This window comes from Synchiropus splendidus, chromosome 6, assembly GCF_027744825.2.
Source record: "Synchiropus splendidus isolate RoL2022-P1 chromosome 6, RoL_Sspl_1.0, whole genome shotgun sequence".
Classification (NCBI taxonomy): domain Eukaryota; kingdom Metazoa; phylum Chordata; class Actinopteri; order Syngnathiformes; family Callionymidae; genus Synchiropus; species Synchiropus splendidus.
The window spans coordinates 4,634,762-4,651,793 of NC_071339.1; the positions used below are offsets into that span (position 1 = coordinate 4,634,762).

General features: G+C 40.9%; 1 protein-coding gene across 5 annotated transcripts in view; it reads right to left on the minus strand.

Moving 5' to 3' along the window:
* The window catches only part of itpr1b (inositol 1,4,5-trisphosphate receptor, type 1b), a 71,830-nt gene that overhangs the window by 2,655 nt on the left and 52,143 nt on the right, over positions 1-17,032 (minus strand). For all 5 annotated transcript variants that reach the window (XM_053869269.1, XM_053869268.1, XM_053869266.1 and 2 more), the window contains 7 exons: positions 13,615-13,790; positions 13,369-13,533; positions 12,737-12,926; positions 12,405-12,497; positions 10,918-11,066; positions 9,273-9,438; positions 7,433-7,593 (listed from right to left, as the gene is read on the minus strand). In XM_053869269.1, the coding sequence (XP_053725244.1) occupies positions 7,433-7,593; positions 9,273-9,438; positions 10,918-11,066; positions 12,405-12,497; positions 12,737-12,926; positions 13,369-13,533; positions 13,615-13,790 (1,100 nt within the window). The remainder of the gene's footprint in view (positions 1-7,432; positions 7,594-9,272; positions 9,439-10,917; positions 11,067-12,404; positions 12,498-12,736; positions 12,927-13,368; positions 13,534-13,614; positions 13,791-17,032) is intronic.

Here is a 17,032-nt window from a genome sequence, read left to right on the forward strand (position 1 = left end):
GTTGAAAAACACGTTAACACCCGAGGCAGAAATCAACCCTGTAGCATCACTACAAGTCACTGACGGATGAAAACTATTTAAGACAGATATAGATGAAATTCTTCATTTTTCTATTCCGCCCAAAGTAAACTGGCATGAGGAACAGCCTGAGCCTCTCAGTGTGATGGATGGGGACAGGCTCAATGAAAACTATTCTGGAGGGACCTTCCTGATTCAGATGACATGACGTGTTTCCTGCTGAATTATGTGTCGTCTTTCTCATGACTGAACAGACACCAGCACAAAAACAACAACGGTAAGAATATTATTAGCCATAACTCATCACATGTGATGAGTTGACACGTCTTGACATCAGTTGTGTACATCAACTAAGCAGCAATATGTGGAATTAATATTTAAAAAAGTATATATATATATATATATATATATATATATATATTAGCGTATTAAACGTATTATCACAATATATATATATGCTTTTTATTTTCATTTTATGCTATTTAAGTCTAAATGTGATCAGTAAAACAAACTTGGATTACTTTGCGACGTAGATATTACTGCTTTAAATGGCTGCTTCGGGTTTACAAGGCAGCATGTTTAGTTGTGTCATGATTCTTCTGGTATGTGACTCAAGGTTGCGTTGTACTGTATTGGGGAGGTGGAATCGTGCAACAAGCGGCCTCATAGAAGGGTTGACATCTGTCGCGGATGAAGAAAACAACCATGTGTCACATGCTGAGTGATAATTACAGAGAACTGAGAATTGCAGGATTAATTGTAAGTAACTGGGTAGTAAGTTTCTGTGAAAATCAGCAGTTCTGGAAGAGTCATCAGAACCGAGAAACGTATTATCACGCCACCACAACTGTCTTTCAAGAAACCAGAAGTCACCATTGCAGAAGAGGAAAAAAGAACATTTCACTTGAACTCGTGCACAGTTAGAATTTCAGAACATAAACATAGGGGTCGGATTAACGGCTGGAAAAGTGAGGATTAGAATTGGGATTATAAAGCGATGCAGGTGATGGGGGCGCTGAGGACAGCACCAGTCAGATGCTGCTGACTGTTGGGAAGATGAGGGTGATAATGATTGTATCGATGCTGAGATCAACATTTATTAAAATTTGCATTTTTTTCAAATCCAAGTCTGTGAAATTACCTGTTAAAAAAGCAACAAACCTATGACCCCTCAGGCTTCCTCCGCAGCTTGACCCCGCATGCCTTTGCAATTGAGCGAAGCCTCCGCCTGAAGCCATGTGAAAGTGTCAACATTGACTGACATTCATCTCGGCAACCCTGCCCCCTTCATGTGATGACTTCTATCTTTAAGAGAGCACTGTGGGAAGAAAATCAAAAGTGCTAGAAGGAAGTGAGATTTTCTTAAAAAGTCCCATGGTTAAGGTAGCTCATGTGAGGTGCCTGTCTAACCCACAAACCCAAGTTTTTAGGGTTAAAGGCCACCAGACGGGGAATCACAAGGCAAGTCACGCAAGGACACAGTTTTGGGCAACTTCAGACATGTTGACCCAATTACCCGCGACCTGCAACCTGAACCACACACTGGGGCCACAGAATACATAAATACATGTTTTCCCAGATAGAAATAAGGAAGAAAACAACTATCCAATGATATGCATTTAAAATATGAATATTAAAAATACTACATGGCATAATCAAGCTTCATGAAGCTTCAAGAAAAAGGAATGGCTTATTCACGACAAGCAACTTGCTCAGGCCCCCGAGGCCCCACAAAGCAATTTCAAGGCGACTAAAGTTCCAGCTGTAGTGTCTGTAGTATCTACTCTTCCACGTCACGCAGGTAATAAAACATGGAGTGGAAGTGGTTTGTCTCAACACGGTCAGAAAGCTCAAAATAGCCACAATCTGGATGGTGTTTTTAGGCAAATCTGCACGTGTTTGTTTAATGACGTGTTATCAGTGACCACGCCCTCTTTCCATCGGCAATGTTTACAAGCAAAACCACTTCCAGTAAACTGCAGCCACGACTTCTGACTACACATGACGGCACTTCAGTGGAAATGACGGAAGTGGATGTTTCGTTATTAAGAGCTCGGGGCCGTGACACAGAAACAGGATGCTGTGTGGTTACACTCACAACAGAATCTGCCAGAGAGCTCCCATCAGCCCCACGACCACTGTGTAGGCGACTGAATGGAAACGAGGAAGACTTCTCTCACGCTGACTAAATAAATATTTGGTTGCCTTAGACACACTTTGCCACAGACACTGGACACGTGAAGACTACATGAAATTGGATCACATTAGAATCAAAGCATTTCACAGCCAAAAACAGCTCAACAGAAAGCCTTTCAAAAAACGGACGATGGTGGTGACACCAATAACCGAAGAAGAAAAAGCTAGTTATTTCATGCACAGCGGCTTATGCTTCATAATACAAAGTATCATAAACTGGTTTATAACAGCCCGGGACTTTCAGGTACTTTCTCTCCCTTTTCTAATGATGGAAACTCAGAACCATTTAAGCAACTTTCCATCTGCCATCGCACAGTTGTTCCTCCACCAACTTTAGGAACAACACCTATGTCAGGAAATGTCTCCGAGAAGCAAGCCTTCTGTTTCTCTGAACACGTCTTCGATTTTGGGGTGCATCCCTTTAAAAGACAACCCAATGCATTTGGCGCTCAAGGTGAAGAGCTTGAGAGTCTTACCATTTGACACCATCTGTATCAAGTAGCCATGAAATGGGATCAGTATTTTAAAGCTGTTGCATTGTTTCCAGTAAAGATGGGTGGTGAATACACAATATAGTCCCTCCAGGAAATTCCACGACCATGAAGAAGTCATGAGCACCCCATTATGAACGCCTTAAAGAAAACAGTGCATAGAAAGCTATGTGATCTATCAGTTCACCGCATGCCCTGGGTGCAGGGCTCTTTAAGCAGCCTCCCAATTTTCACAGTTTCACTGTGGATTCAATTCACAGATGGCTTCATTGTAAAGCTCCAGTGTTTCTTTCAATCCAAATAAATGGTATGACTGGGTCCAATCAAAGTCACGAGCCTGGTGTTGAGATCGTGTGACCGAGCAACACTTGACCAACCCCAATACTTGTGAGGAACTATTTGTTTTTATGTCTGTCGTCTTAGCATAGTTGTTCAATAACCAGGTCAGCAATGGCTTTATTTATTGTACATGAAGCACAATGATCATTGGTGTTACTGTGTTCCCTCAGTTGCTTGTTAATCATTCTGTGACCAGTTGAATGAGAAAGATTAGTTTCTTGTTTTCCGCACCTTTAAAGGTTGCTTCAGATGTTTTGATAACAAGGACAATAATTGACGAAAAGGTCCGTCACCAGCAGGCGTGGCACAGAACAAAAGATCTTCTGGTCTTCTGTGCTTTGTATTGAGACGGATGCCTTAAGGGGTCTGCACGTGCGTGGCTCGTCCCGTGTGGGTGCTGCCTAGGAAAGGCACTCCGTCTCAGCACAATGCTAAACGGTGAGGAAACATTGTTTAATTGAATCCCATTGGATGTCAGCAAGAAGGCCACCTTTGAGGCAAGCACTCGAGGAGAAGAGAGCAAACTAAGTTGACTGAAATTCATCTTTAAAAACTGATGGAAACGTGTGAATTACCTTTGTTTATTGGAGATAGATGGGATAGTGTGGCAGGAACAGACTTAACATTGCGCTCCTGATAATACACATGACACTGAGGCCAGAAACTACAGTAGACGCAGCAGGGTGTTTCTCATTCTGATGCTCTGTAGTAGTGTCCGGGGTGAGGGCATGTCGCGTGCACTGGCTGTTTGCAACAGAGTCGCTCACCAGGGATAGACGTGTGCATGAGTCAGAGAGGTACAGTACAGATGGAGAGTGTTAGTGGCAGCAGCTCATGAACACTTAACTGCTAGTATCGCATGTTTAGTATGGAGTGTCGTATGGCACCGCCCAAAAGTATTTTCATCGAGTCAATGCAATTCATGTAGGTCACCTGTTTTGGCTTCAAAACTAAATTACTGAGCAGAGTCGACTCTGTGATGATGGGTGGCTAAACTAAACTATCTAAAGAAGTCCAGAATCAATGACGGAGCACGTCTTACAAGTTTTCAGATAAAAGCCTGCAAGTAGAAGGATGAAAACTTAAAATAACTATGTCATTATAAGAGGGTTAAAGTTTGGCTAAGAGTTCTGTTTAAGGTTAGCATTTTGTGTGGGATGGTTCGGTTCAGAGTGAGAGGCTGAGGAAAGCATTATATCAATGAGAAACCTTACAATGTCCTGAAAAGAATATAGATGAACTTGCAAGCGTGCGCGCGTGCACACAGTCGATGAGCAATACATCTATCCTGTCATGTTAATGACATTCCCTTAAATCAACAAATCACATCCTCTCGCGTTGCTGTGACAACTAACAACCTAAAACTGAAGCTACGCGACAGTATTTGAAGCCCAAATCTAGACACTTCTCACTGACACTGAGATTTTGATCAAGCCTATAACTTGTGCCCCTATTGTGGTGATGAACTACGCATCCACCGCAGCTCAGAACCCACTCAGACTTAAAAAAATGCAGGTAACTGCCGTGCACTTCTTTTGCAGTGCACCATTTAAAACTGAGGTTTTCTTATCAACATTAAGTTGTTTTAATTCTCAATTGAATACCACACAAGAATAGAAATATCACACAAGACAGTGGCTGAGGCACATTATACTGGATGAACCTTTCCACCTTCATGTCAAAAGTGTGACCAAAGATGAAGGGCAGATACAAAATGTTATCTGAAAAAGGCTTCTTAAGTGAATCAGTTGGGAGTCATTGCACTCACTGGTGAGAGATTGACATCAGCCAGTAACCAGAACAGCTTTTTAACCGAAGCATAAAAAAAACCCAGTTTCTCAAAGTTACAACTTCATGGTTGAGATAAGAAGAGTTGAAGAACTGTCTCTAAATCAGTTGCTTTGATAGTAAATTTGACTTTGATTTCACCAAACTGAGTCGACCGTCAATTTTTGATGCAAACTCATGACAACATACAATAAAATATGAATCAGTAATTACAAACCAAAGTTGCAAGAGAGAACCAATACATAACTAAAAAAACAAAGGTTGTAAATAGTGACCAATGTGTTATTTGTAATTTTCCAACAATTTACACTGGAATATTACACAACAAAATATCAATAAGTCATTTCAAAAAATAGCTTTTGTTTTGATGAGTGTTTCAAGCAAAGCCCTGAAGATGAGTTAAATGTGTCTGATGGTGTTGCCATCGGGATCAATAAGACCAGAGAGTACCTTGTGGGGAGATGTGTGGAGACAAAGTTAGGGAGGCCAGATGGTACAGACACAAGGAGCAACATCGGAGGTGTGGGATGAAGAGTGTTAGAAATGGAGATTCCCGGAACAGGAAAAGACAGCGGCAGTAAATGAGGTTCATGGATGCCATAAACAGGTTAGGTTAAGAGTGAAGGAGAATACTGTCTGAGACAAACTCGCCACAGACTCCCCTTGTAAAGAGTCAGTTACAACAATTTGTTGCGCATAATTGGGAAAACACTGTTAAATCAGGTTTTAATGGGGTTTATGTACTTTTCTTTTTTCTTTTTTTCATGGTTGGACTGAGTGTTGATCAATGCAGACAAAAAAATGTCTGACCTTTCCACAGTCATTAGTCACACTTTCTTTGCAAGCATGTCTCTGATAATCAAGAATAAATAGAATCTTTGTGAGTGATGTAATAAGTAGGATGGAAAAAAAAATATCGGTGCAGATAACTGAGGCGACAGCCTGAAGCCGTCGCATCAAACGCTTGCTTAGTGACCTGCAAAGTGAAATAAAAGTGGGTCTGCTGATGGGTGAAGCGGGTCACGAGTGCGTTACTTCTGAACTTCAGGATAAACTCATGACAGTTTGTGAGGTGGTGAGCAGGATAAAGGAAGTAGAACATGACCAGTGCTCATCAAAGGGCATGGAGAATGGAACTGAGTCAGAACTGCAGCTGAAGTGCGTCAGGGAAGCGGCCACCTCATAGGATGGGGCTTTCCTGCCGCCGTTACAGCTACTGTGTACTCAGTATCACACGTAGCACTCAAACAGCCCACCATGCATTTCCTACGACAAGACAAGCAAACTGATAGGACACATGAATGCGTTTGCATTTCCATGATCGTTATGTATCTCAATTTAATGTGGTTTAATAGGAGTGTTTTGTAGTCATAAGGTAATTGTTTAATGGGGTCGAATCACCACGTTAACATTCAGCAATAATGTAACACATGACCGACGATGCTAACAGCAGTGTAAGCCAGCATAATTGCTCACATCGGAATATTCTAAACGTAAACATATAGGTAAAAATATCATTGATATTTAAGTAAGGACTTCCTACTGACATTTCATTGCTTAGGTATTGCGTCAGTCAGGGATCATTGGTGACCTTTGCTGTTAAGCGGCTCAAGACAGGTGTCAGGAAACTGTGACAAATCTTAACTGCTTATTAATGTACAAAGCTCCCCTAGAATATCGAAATACCTGCCGTATGACTGTCACGGCACAAGAGGCATAAAAGAAATTTACTTAAATTCTTTGAGTAAATACATTTCCTGAATAATTAGCTAAAAAGGTAATTGGTTAAATTAATTCATTTTATAAAAATGTGTGAAGGAAAATAAAATAAAATAAAAATAATTTTCATCTGTGCCTCAACAAACTTTTCAAGTTTATATTAGGAGATTAATATATTTTCTTTTCCTTATATTGATTCCCTTATGAGAAACTAATCTCACACCAAGTCATACATGCATTCAATTCATTTGGGTTCAGGAGAGCTTCATGGTCAACGTTACATACGGCTACAGATGGAGCCATCTGTCTTCATTTTGTCCATATTTCTGCACAAACCCACAAACCTTACAGATACGGATGAAACAGCAAACGGAGCAGTACCCCACGGAAAGCGTGGGGGCAGTGTTGCTGTTTCCGATACGTAACTATAATGAGAGACACGGAAATTCGGAAGACGGAAATTTGGAAGACGGAAATTCTTCGCGATGGGCTGCACCCCAGTGGATATACTGGTTAATTCCAATACCAATGTAAAGACGCATGGAGGAGGGTGATCAGTGATAGTAACTTTGTTGAGGAATTGCCAACAGATAAAGGAAACTGTGTCGCATGGTTGTGTGCAAAGGGCGAGAGGGGTGGGCAGCCAAGGCTGCCTCATAGGATTAACACCAATTGGAAAGTTGAATTCCTCATCCTCGAAGCCCACTGAAGTGGTTAACTCTTAGCTGGGGTCAAAGGATTATGACCCTAACTAATAGTAGACTTCTGATCCTTAATCTGATCAGAAAAAAAATCTAACCATCACGAAAGTCTTCCTTAAATAAATAAAATGATGGACCGCTTTCAGGCGCATGAATTCAAGTGAAAGAAAACCTTCTTACGCGGATCATTTCAGCCACATAGCTCTCCGGCCCGGTGTACTCAGTGGAATCCTTCACCTTGACCAGGACGATGAAGAACAGGTAATGCCACATGTTGTGCTCCACTTTGATGTGTTCTTCAAAGGTCACCGTCTTATTGTCAAACTTGTCCCGCTCCAGACCTGAGAGACACGGCAAAACTCATCACACACAGAGCCCACAGACACTAACAAAACAGGAAGGATAATACACGCGTACACAGCATGTGTGTGAAACCGATGTACCCATAAATTCACACGTTTACACATTAGATGAAGAGATGAAAGCAAAAAAGAGAAAAGTAACCATGAGATTTGCTAAGCAAGCATTATTCACAAAACAATATTAGTTTTAGGTGGTTAAGACTCGAGACTTCAGTGAGGCCAAGACATATAAGGGAACAGAAGGAGTCACTCTTCTTGCACACCACCTCCCATGACGACATTCATTCTGGGAAGAAAAGGCGTTCGGAGTGTTGCTGAGAGACAGACATTGTTTTGGATGACTAAGTCTTTACAGTAGTATTTGCAGGTTTAATGTGCTTCTTTTTGTTCAAAGCAATGACCAGTCAATCTTGAAGCTTTCTCGAGTTAAGGGAGGAGCAAGTTGTGATCAATATAAAACATAAAATTGAACAAAAAAATGATGCAGAGGCGACTATCTTGCTAGGTTCAACAGATAGGTTGATAGATAGATAGATAGATAGATAGATAGATAGATAGATAGCCTAACAGCCGAACAGTTTCAGTTAGGGTTTTTTCAAAACAAAACCTAGATGAAGAATTTAGTGGATTTACAACCATGTCACACTGCACAAGGTACACAAAAGACACACATCATCCTTCCTCCTAGCTCAAATTCAATCAAGTTCACCTCGATTATTCACATTTCAAGGTCCAGTGGGCCACATTCAGTCACAATATGGGCCGGATTTGGTCCCCTGGCCTCGAGCATGACACTGATATGTCTGATATGATCTGATGGGATGTCTGGTGAGAAAACTCACAACAGTACTAACACAGTCTTCTAACCGACTGTCATAACTGTAGTACAGTTGTCAAACACATAAATAGTCTGAAGAGTATCGATACTCAAACGTAGTATCTCGATAGGACTCTAATCTGGCATGGTATCAATAACATGCCAGCTGAACGCACTAGTCAACAAGGAGCACAGCAGCGACCCCTGGACTTCCTGACCAATTCTGGCTGGTTAGTTAGGCTCCTGTTCATTTATTGTCCAGTACTAAACTGATACATGCCCTTAGTCAGGACAGTGGCAGCACTGACTGTGAAATTATGGCTAGCATGCTACTGTAGTCTGCATCTTTAGCTTGCTGCTCATTGAATGCTGGGTGTTTTATTAGCCATTAGCTCGCCAACATGCCAACACTCATGTGAACATGCAGACAGAAGCAGAGAGATGCCGAGCTGCAACTAAACCCGAGAAGTTACAGCCAACTCCGCTTCTATTTTAAAAAGTCTCCGGGAGCTGTGAATATACAGTGACATTTGGCTCATTTACTAAGCATTTACTTGCAAGAGAAAACACCACTGTTTTGTTTTCCTATTTAGTTATTTTTCGGGTTATTTGATTTTTTTTTTTATTGAATTGTCATTGAAGTTTCTCAATATGAACAGTGGTACCTGGTGGTTAATCTAAAAAAAATGGTGCAATTAAATGGTTTATTGTTTCATGATGATGACGGCATCACATAAAAGCTCCTAAAATGCTGACCTCTGTAGTCAAAATTTAACTGGCAGTAAAAAAACTGTAATACGTAACATTGACCCAGTGACCAGAAGAGTTCATGGATTCTTACCACAGATGAAACACGTTGTCTTGAGGATTTCCTCCTTCTTTTGCTTCTCGCTCCTCAGGTCAGCAAATGTGTCGATGATGACACCAAAGATCAGGTTGAGGACGATGATGATGACCATGAAGAAGAAGAGCAAATCGTAGATCACTCTGGCTGCAAAAAGAGGCTCCTGTGGGGGGAAAACAATAGACGCTAAATCAACCCAAATGTAACACGTGACAAAATCACGAGTTTGGCTTATGGCTTCTTGTTCATCAAGTGCAAGTATGGATTAGTATCAACATAATACTGTGAAAGCTATCATGGTACAACCAAATCTGCAGTTCCTGAATGGAGCTCCTAAATGACTATTTCAGCTGTCTGACAGCTACCAACTGAGGCTTAGAAAATCTACTCTAGCTCCTGAAACAAAGGTGCGGGATTCCAGTTGTACTCTGAGAAGTGCTGCCGACACCTGTCCACTGGCTCTCGCAGATGCACATTCTCAGTGGTTCAGCTTGTCTGGGTTGTGACTGGCATGGTAGATAAGAAAATATAGCCTTTCTCCAGTACTGAAACCAAAAACTAAGTACAGTGGCACCAAATCAAGCTACAAAAAGACAACACTTGAACTGTGTATATTTTTTTAACGGGAATGAACATCCTTTTTGCTATATTATTATTATTATTATTATTATTATGTCAAACTGCATATATCCCCTTCACATCTCTCAACCATGGCAACATCAACGGTTATATTTATTGATTTGATGTGACATTGTTTATGGACTTTTTGCCTTAAAAAACCCCCTAATTTTAAAATTAACTTTCTGTAACTCAATTACTTACGTGTTATAGTAAAATAATACATTACAAAATGTAATTTGCTTCTCACTCAACACTTAAAAAAATAAAATAATATATACATAATTCATAATAAATGTTTATATGTGACTATATTTATTAAAATATGCAAATCACCCATTCTGCATTAACACAGATGTGGATTTAACAACTTTGAAACTGTCGATTGTGTCTGGAATTAACATGAAGCATTTCGACTATTGTTCATTTAAGCGCTTGACAAAACACTAATTTCATGATGTTCACCTGGCAGCTGTTGAAAACCGGTTTATTGGACACAAGTCACTCAGAGCCCTCTGTGTCCAGTTCCGCGCAAGTCGCTCTTATTTGTAACTGAAAAGCAGGCGTAATTGAAAATGAAAACTGGTGTAAGCGAGGCTTTCATAAGGTGAGGCAGGTCATGCTGTTGATCCACGACTTGGTGATTAACAAACAAGTCTTGTAAGCAGTGATAAAGGATGGTGTTCGGCTCGCATGATTGAAGTGACCTACTCTGCTGAAAGACAGAGGCACTAGAGTTATATCTGTTCGAAGCGACTTGGTTTGAACTGTTGGGTTGTACATACAGTATACCATGCTTCAAGATAATGATTCAAAAAAATAATGTTGACTCATATGTACTATTTGGTAGAAGAATAGCTTCTGAGTGTCTCAACCACCAGAATGTTTGCATATATCTGAGGAGATTGACATCATATCACATCACAGAATCAACAGTTTAAAAGCCCCATCCACTCCTTCTTATGATCCATCAGGAGTATGAACTGTGTCAGGTGAACAAGAATTATGAAATGCATCTGTATACCCCCTTAGATGGCTTCCGGAGGACATCGCCCACACCCCCTCCGCTCCTCAGGCCATGGCTCAACACTGTGACGATGCACATGAGCAGGGTGTCACATGTACTCTCTTTGTCCTCTATCACCACGGCCGACGGCTGGATTGCAACAGAAGCTGTGAGGAAATAAAGATAAAAGAAATTGACATCACTGCAAAGCCGTGTCTTGCTGATTCCCCTGCCCTTCCATAGGATTCTTTTTAAAAGGAAGAGATGCCGCTGAATATCATTTTAGTGTTACTTAAGCACCACACTCAAACTTCCAAAGACGAGTCTCCAAACGGCTATAATTAGTCAGCCCCGTGGTGATGGACAAGGCTCTGGGACGAGACAAGGGCCCCTGTTTTTGAGGATTTGACATGGCTGGCCGGTGATTATAAGATGACACTGGTGCTCATTTGGATTGGAGGTCACTAGGTTTGCAGGAACTCACTGGCAGTGGTTGGGAGCACATCAGCACCGACACACCAGTGGACCCATTCGACCTGCTCCTACCCGAGGGTTACTAATCCTAAACCTTTAAACCTTTGGCCCCTGCACGGTGTCTCAGACTCGGGGCCCCCGAGACTAACAAACCTTGTGGTGCTTCTCAGGGATGCCCCTTCTTCCAGCCACATTTAATCGCATGAACAACCAGATTAGCCAGGCGATTCCTCTGACTGAGTCACACATTTGTGAGAGAAAACCTTTAGATCCCAGAGTCCAAAGAAACAGTGTGTGGATTAAAATAATCAGAACCCTCTGACCTCATAATGAAACTTCAGCACCTGGTGTTAAGTGGTTCACGACGGTTCAGACAAAAGACTTTAACACACGATACAAAATTCAGTTACATTTCAGATTACAGAATGTATGGTACCATGAATAAAGCACAGATTTATTGGCTCGATATTAGGCAGTGATTAATAAAAATGAAAGACTGGTTCAATGTCTTGATGACTAATGTCTTGATGAGCCTGGCTATATTTTAAACCCATATTAAATGTCTTTAAGGGTCACATTATATACTGTAACTGTGATAATGGGCCATCAAGCCAAAAGAGACAAGAAAATGATTATTAAGAAAAGTATAACAATAATAATAAGTATTATTATATTAAATTATACTTCAATTTTGTTACAAAAATATAATTTAACAAGAAAAAAACAGGAGAGTGTAATGATGCACTGACATTATGCTTATAATTGTGTTTGATTATTATTATTATTATTGTTATTATTGGCCTTTATTAGTCCCACAGTGGCAAAATTTCAACATAAGACACCGGCACATACCAAAGAGATTAAAGATACACAACAATAATATATAAATAAATATATTTAGGAAATAGTAAATATAATGAAATATAATATATAATAAAATAAGTTAATATATAATATTAATACATGATAGAAATAAAAAGAAAGACCTATTAATTATTAATAAAACCACCAATACACTTTGACTTTCTTACCATCCACCATGGCTTCTTTGGAACAATTCTCTCCATTTTCCTTTTGGCACCTTCCACCTGAGAAGAACTCGTTGATCAGACTGGCTCCATGTTCTGTTCAGAGGCACAAGAACCATAAAGTACATTCTTTCACTCACAAGTTCCATAAAATGACTTTTCAAATGAGGAACTGCATCGATATACATGTTCTCAATGCTACACAAAAACTTCTTTCATTTTCCCCACACATGCTGTTGCTGTGCAGTGGAAGAAGATTCCACAATCATCTGTTAAGGTCGCTGGGGGCATCGGGTTCAGCTCAAGAACGAGAGCAATCATGTGGATGAACGTACCCAAGGTCTTGTTTGGAATCCGGTCAACAGCTAAGAGGAAATCATCTTTGAAGAAGATGTATCCCACAATGGAGAAGAGGTAGACGAGTATAAGGGCCAAGACTGCCGTCAGAACGATGGAGCGCCCATTCCGTGTCACACTTTTTATCACATTGAGCAGCGTCTCTTCTCTGTAGACCAGATCGAAAAGCTGGAAACAGCAAAACATTCATTGTTAGTGAATTAATGCAGCGACCTTACGACAATCAGAATCCAGCTTTGCATGCAGACAGCATGCGTTTTTGATGGACTAAATACCCATATGAGGCATGGTACCCTATGACTGAGTGCATATATAGTTATTATTATGAGTACTTGAGTATTTATATACTTATTATTGTTTATTCCACATCTCAAAATATTTTATTTAAGCACAAGCTCAAGCTTTAACCTCAATTTTTGCAGCTTTTTCAGATATGCCTGTGGACATCCCAAAATATTCGTATTTCTGAAATAAATATTTTTATGATACAAATTTAGAATTGTCTAAAAGCAACCACATTATCTATTCAATTAAGATAAGTGGATTACAATTTCAATTTATATCAGGAAATTCATATCAGGGTTTGACATATTGTTGCACCATTACGCACCAACAAACTGTAAAAGAAGACATGGACGAAGACCCCCAGCGCACAGATGATCAGGTAGAGCAGGTGGTAGAGGAACTCAACATCCGTGACCATGGCTCTGTAGCCACGTGTGAAGGTTCCACGGTTCCCCACAAAGCTCATCAGGAAGATGACTTTATTACATAACTGGTGAAACAAAAGACGCATCAGGAAATCCACAGACGCTGACAACAAATGCATCATTTGGAAACACCCGCTCATACTCACATTGAAGCCCCCCAGCAAGAGCAATGTGGGCTCAAGGCCCACGGAGAAGATCAGTCTCAGGATGGTGGAAGCGATGAGGGCCCGGATGCCGTGTGGCTGAGGCAAGACGATGACAATAGCCAGAGAGACCAGCATCGCAATCCAGAGCAGGGCGGACAGATGAGGCTCAAGAGGTCCTGCAGATTAATGTAGCCGCTTTTAGCAGAGCAATATTGCCAAGCCACGATGAGAATCATCAGCCACTACACAAGGATTGAGTATGTGATTGTATTTGTTCAGCTACCAAGTAAATGTGTGATAAGTGTTTGTGCATATACTGGTGATGGCAGACACACCCTGTCAAATGTGTGCATATGGATAGAAACACAGACATTTTTAAGAGCTAACTGATACTTCTCAGTGAACGAGTAAAGCAAACTTACAATAAAAATATACTGACATGTTTAAAAAGTAGTTCTTGGCCAGCTCTTGGGGCGTTATATAACTTTGACAGTAATAAACTGCAGGTCGAAATAGTGTTTTTTTTGCAAGCATAAAGAGGCTCAGTACTTCATGTTTCAGTGCTTTAATTCATATGGGGCATCAAGTGGACGACAGGGTCACCCAGGTTTGTCGTTCCTGTGCAGCCCAGAGTGCAACTGAGGCCTCCTTCCTCACACCCTCTCTGTGTGCAGATCACATGACAAGTCCTTCTTACATAAGCAGTTAGGCTAAAAATACACTTGGCGTACGATAAATTCATCAGAGGTGGTCGTGAGTGCTGTATTGAGACTGGACGCACTTGGACCTGGCAGCAGACCTAGACAACAGCTGGGAGAACACACACACACACACATACACACACACACACACAAAACCTCTGTGTGGGTTTATTGCGTTGCACTATATCTGTGGGTGTAAATTCTTCAGCTATGAAAGACTGCAGTTAATGTTCAACGGATGCAAACCAGGGGGACACCTGACTCCTTTAAATGGATACTTTTATTCATGACTTTGTCATTGAAGCTTATTACTTGAGTATCTCACAGATGCAAAGTCAAACCCTAGATGCTTCATTAGAAACAGTTATATGAATAAATCTGACAGCATCAAGTAAGATATTAACAGCAACCCCAAAAAATACTGCAATATCCAGACTATAAACCGCTACTTTCATGCACTGAACACCACTGTGTAAGGCACAATGCAGTAAATATTTGGATTTTTATAGGTAAATGATCTCATTTCTGTCAGAGTATGTGACATCTACCGGCAAAGTAGTCCGGGAATACACATGGGCGAGTTCATATATTACATATCCTCGCAGATTTTAAAAGCGTATCCACAGAAGTCACTGACCGTTCTACGGCATAGACTGCACCGATGCACCTGCGCCCTCAAAGCAGCATGGCTTACGTGAGTGCAAATCTTCTTAAACCTGGTGGGTGTAACTTATATTGAGGTGTGCTCAATAATCCAGAAATTACAGTAAATAATACTTTGTGTTGTGTTGTGTTGAATTAGGAAAGACTATATATGGACCAATATCGGCGCTATTAATGATGCCTTTGTTTCACATATTTACGCTACACTTCACTACTGTCATCAGTCTTTTCGGTATGCCTGAGTTTCAGTCGCAGTAATGTTTGCAACGGAATCTCACCAAAATACTACAAAGATTGATGAACTGATATTAAAAACTGCTGCTCGGTTCGTACCCCACTTACAGAGACAGTCCGGTCCGTGCCACCGCATTTTCCAATTTAAAAGTGTTTCAGGCATGACTGGACACAAAAAATGGCAGTATATATGATGTGGTTTTATTTAATTGACTGGTAAATACAAGGATCACACAGCAGCTGTGTGACTGGATATAGCATTGAGCTGGTCAGACAGGCAAGTTCAAGACCTGGACAAAGCGGGGCCACATTGGGCCATTTAACTGCTTTAATTTCCTTACTTCTTATCCCTCAAATAATTTGAAACAATACATGTCCCTTCCTTGCCTTCGCTTGGCTTGTGGCTATCTCACAACGGTCGCGGGACATCGTGGCCCTTGAAGACCACTGACACTGAGACAAGGTCAGTCTTGCTGTAAAGCCAACATTTCACTTCTTGATGCATACAATTCCTCATATTATATTTAATAAAACAGATTGATTGAAGTATAATAGAACAAGAATCATCAAACCATAATCAGTTTCCTTTTATATTGGGTGTAACTTCCTGGAAGCATTACTCTCGCGACCAAAATTAACTTACTATTTTCATTAGACTTCATAAACATTGTCTTGACTGAACCTAATTGCAGCCTGCATCACGTTACTTCTCTTTACTCTAATTGAACTAGAGGATTGACCTGCTAATCCCTGAGAAGACCTCTGACCCTGAGAAACCATGTGAGGTTTTTGGTGCTGCGTTAACCACGTTGTCTCATCCATTCTGACAAAATCGGTCAGACAAAAGGGATCTCGCCGTTCGACCCCAGACTGAACAAAACGCTTCACACAATCCACAATGCGTGCCGTCTCTCGCACCATCAGTTACAAAACAAAAGGCCGCGGTGACAGCACTGTCTCATTTGCATGGACACAAACATGATCCCAAAGATAGATTGCAAAAAGGAACTTGATGACTCTCAGCGTGAACCACTGTGACGCGTCTAATTGCAGAAAACCGAACATAGAAGCGTGAATTCAGGCGCCAGGAGGTCATGTAGACAACAAACTGAATTTCTGATAAATACAGTTTAACTCTCACGATTTCAGAATATTTTGTTGTATTTCTATACAACATGACAGAAAAACATTTAAACAACTGACTGGTACAGCAAAGACAATTCAACAGGAATCACGGCAACTGCATTCATTCTTTCATTTAGCCACGTACCGACCTGAGCATCCCAATGTCTAGCTGGGAGTTTAGTCACATGAAACTAGAGTCGGTTTTATTGTTTTTTATCCCCCTCTTGTGCTTGTCTCAACTATTGGAGTGTGGGTTTCAGCACTGTGGTTTTGGTCGACCAACACTTGAACATGAACAGGTATGTGTGTAGTACTGATGCTGCCACCGGATTGGCTGGTTAGACAGGTGCATCAAAGCAAACACGCACAGATGAACACGCTCCTCCATCAAAACCGCACCTATGATAACACTGTTCACCCTCTCAGCATGCAGCCAAACAAGCTCATGTCACGAGAGAAGCACCGTCATCTGACGAGGGAGAACATAATTAAACTGGATGTACAGTATGTGTGTTGAACACATGCCAAATAGCTCTTAATTCACGGCACGTTCTGTGACTCAAAGTTGTCGGGTTGCCAGGAAGTACAGTTCAAAAGAACCCACCGGCATAGGATCATTATGATCCACTTAGCATGAACACTTTTGGGCGTGACTGTGAAATGAATACCACCGTCACTAATGGACTGAATGTACT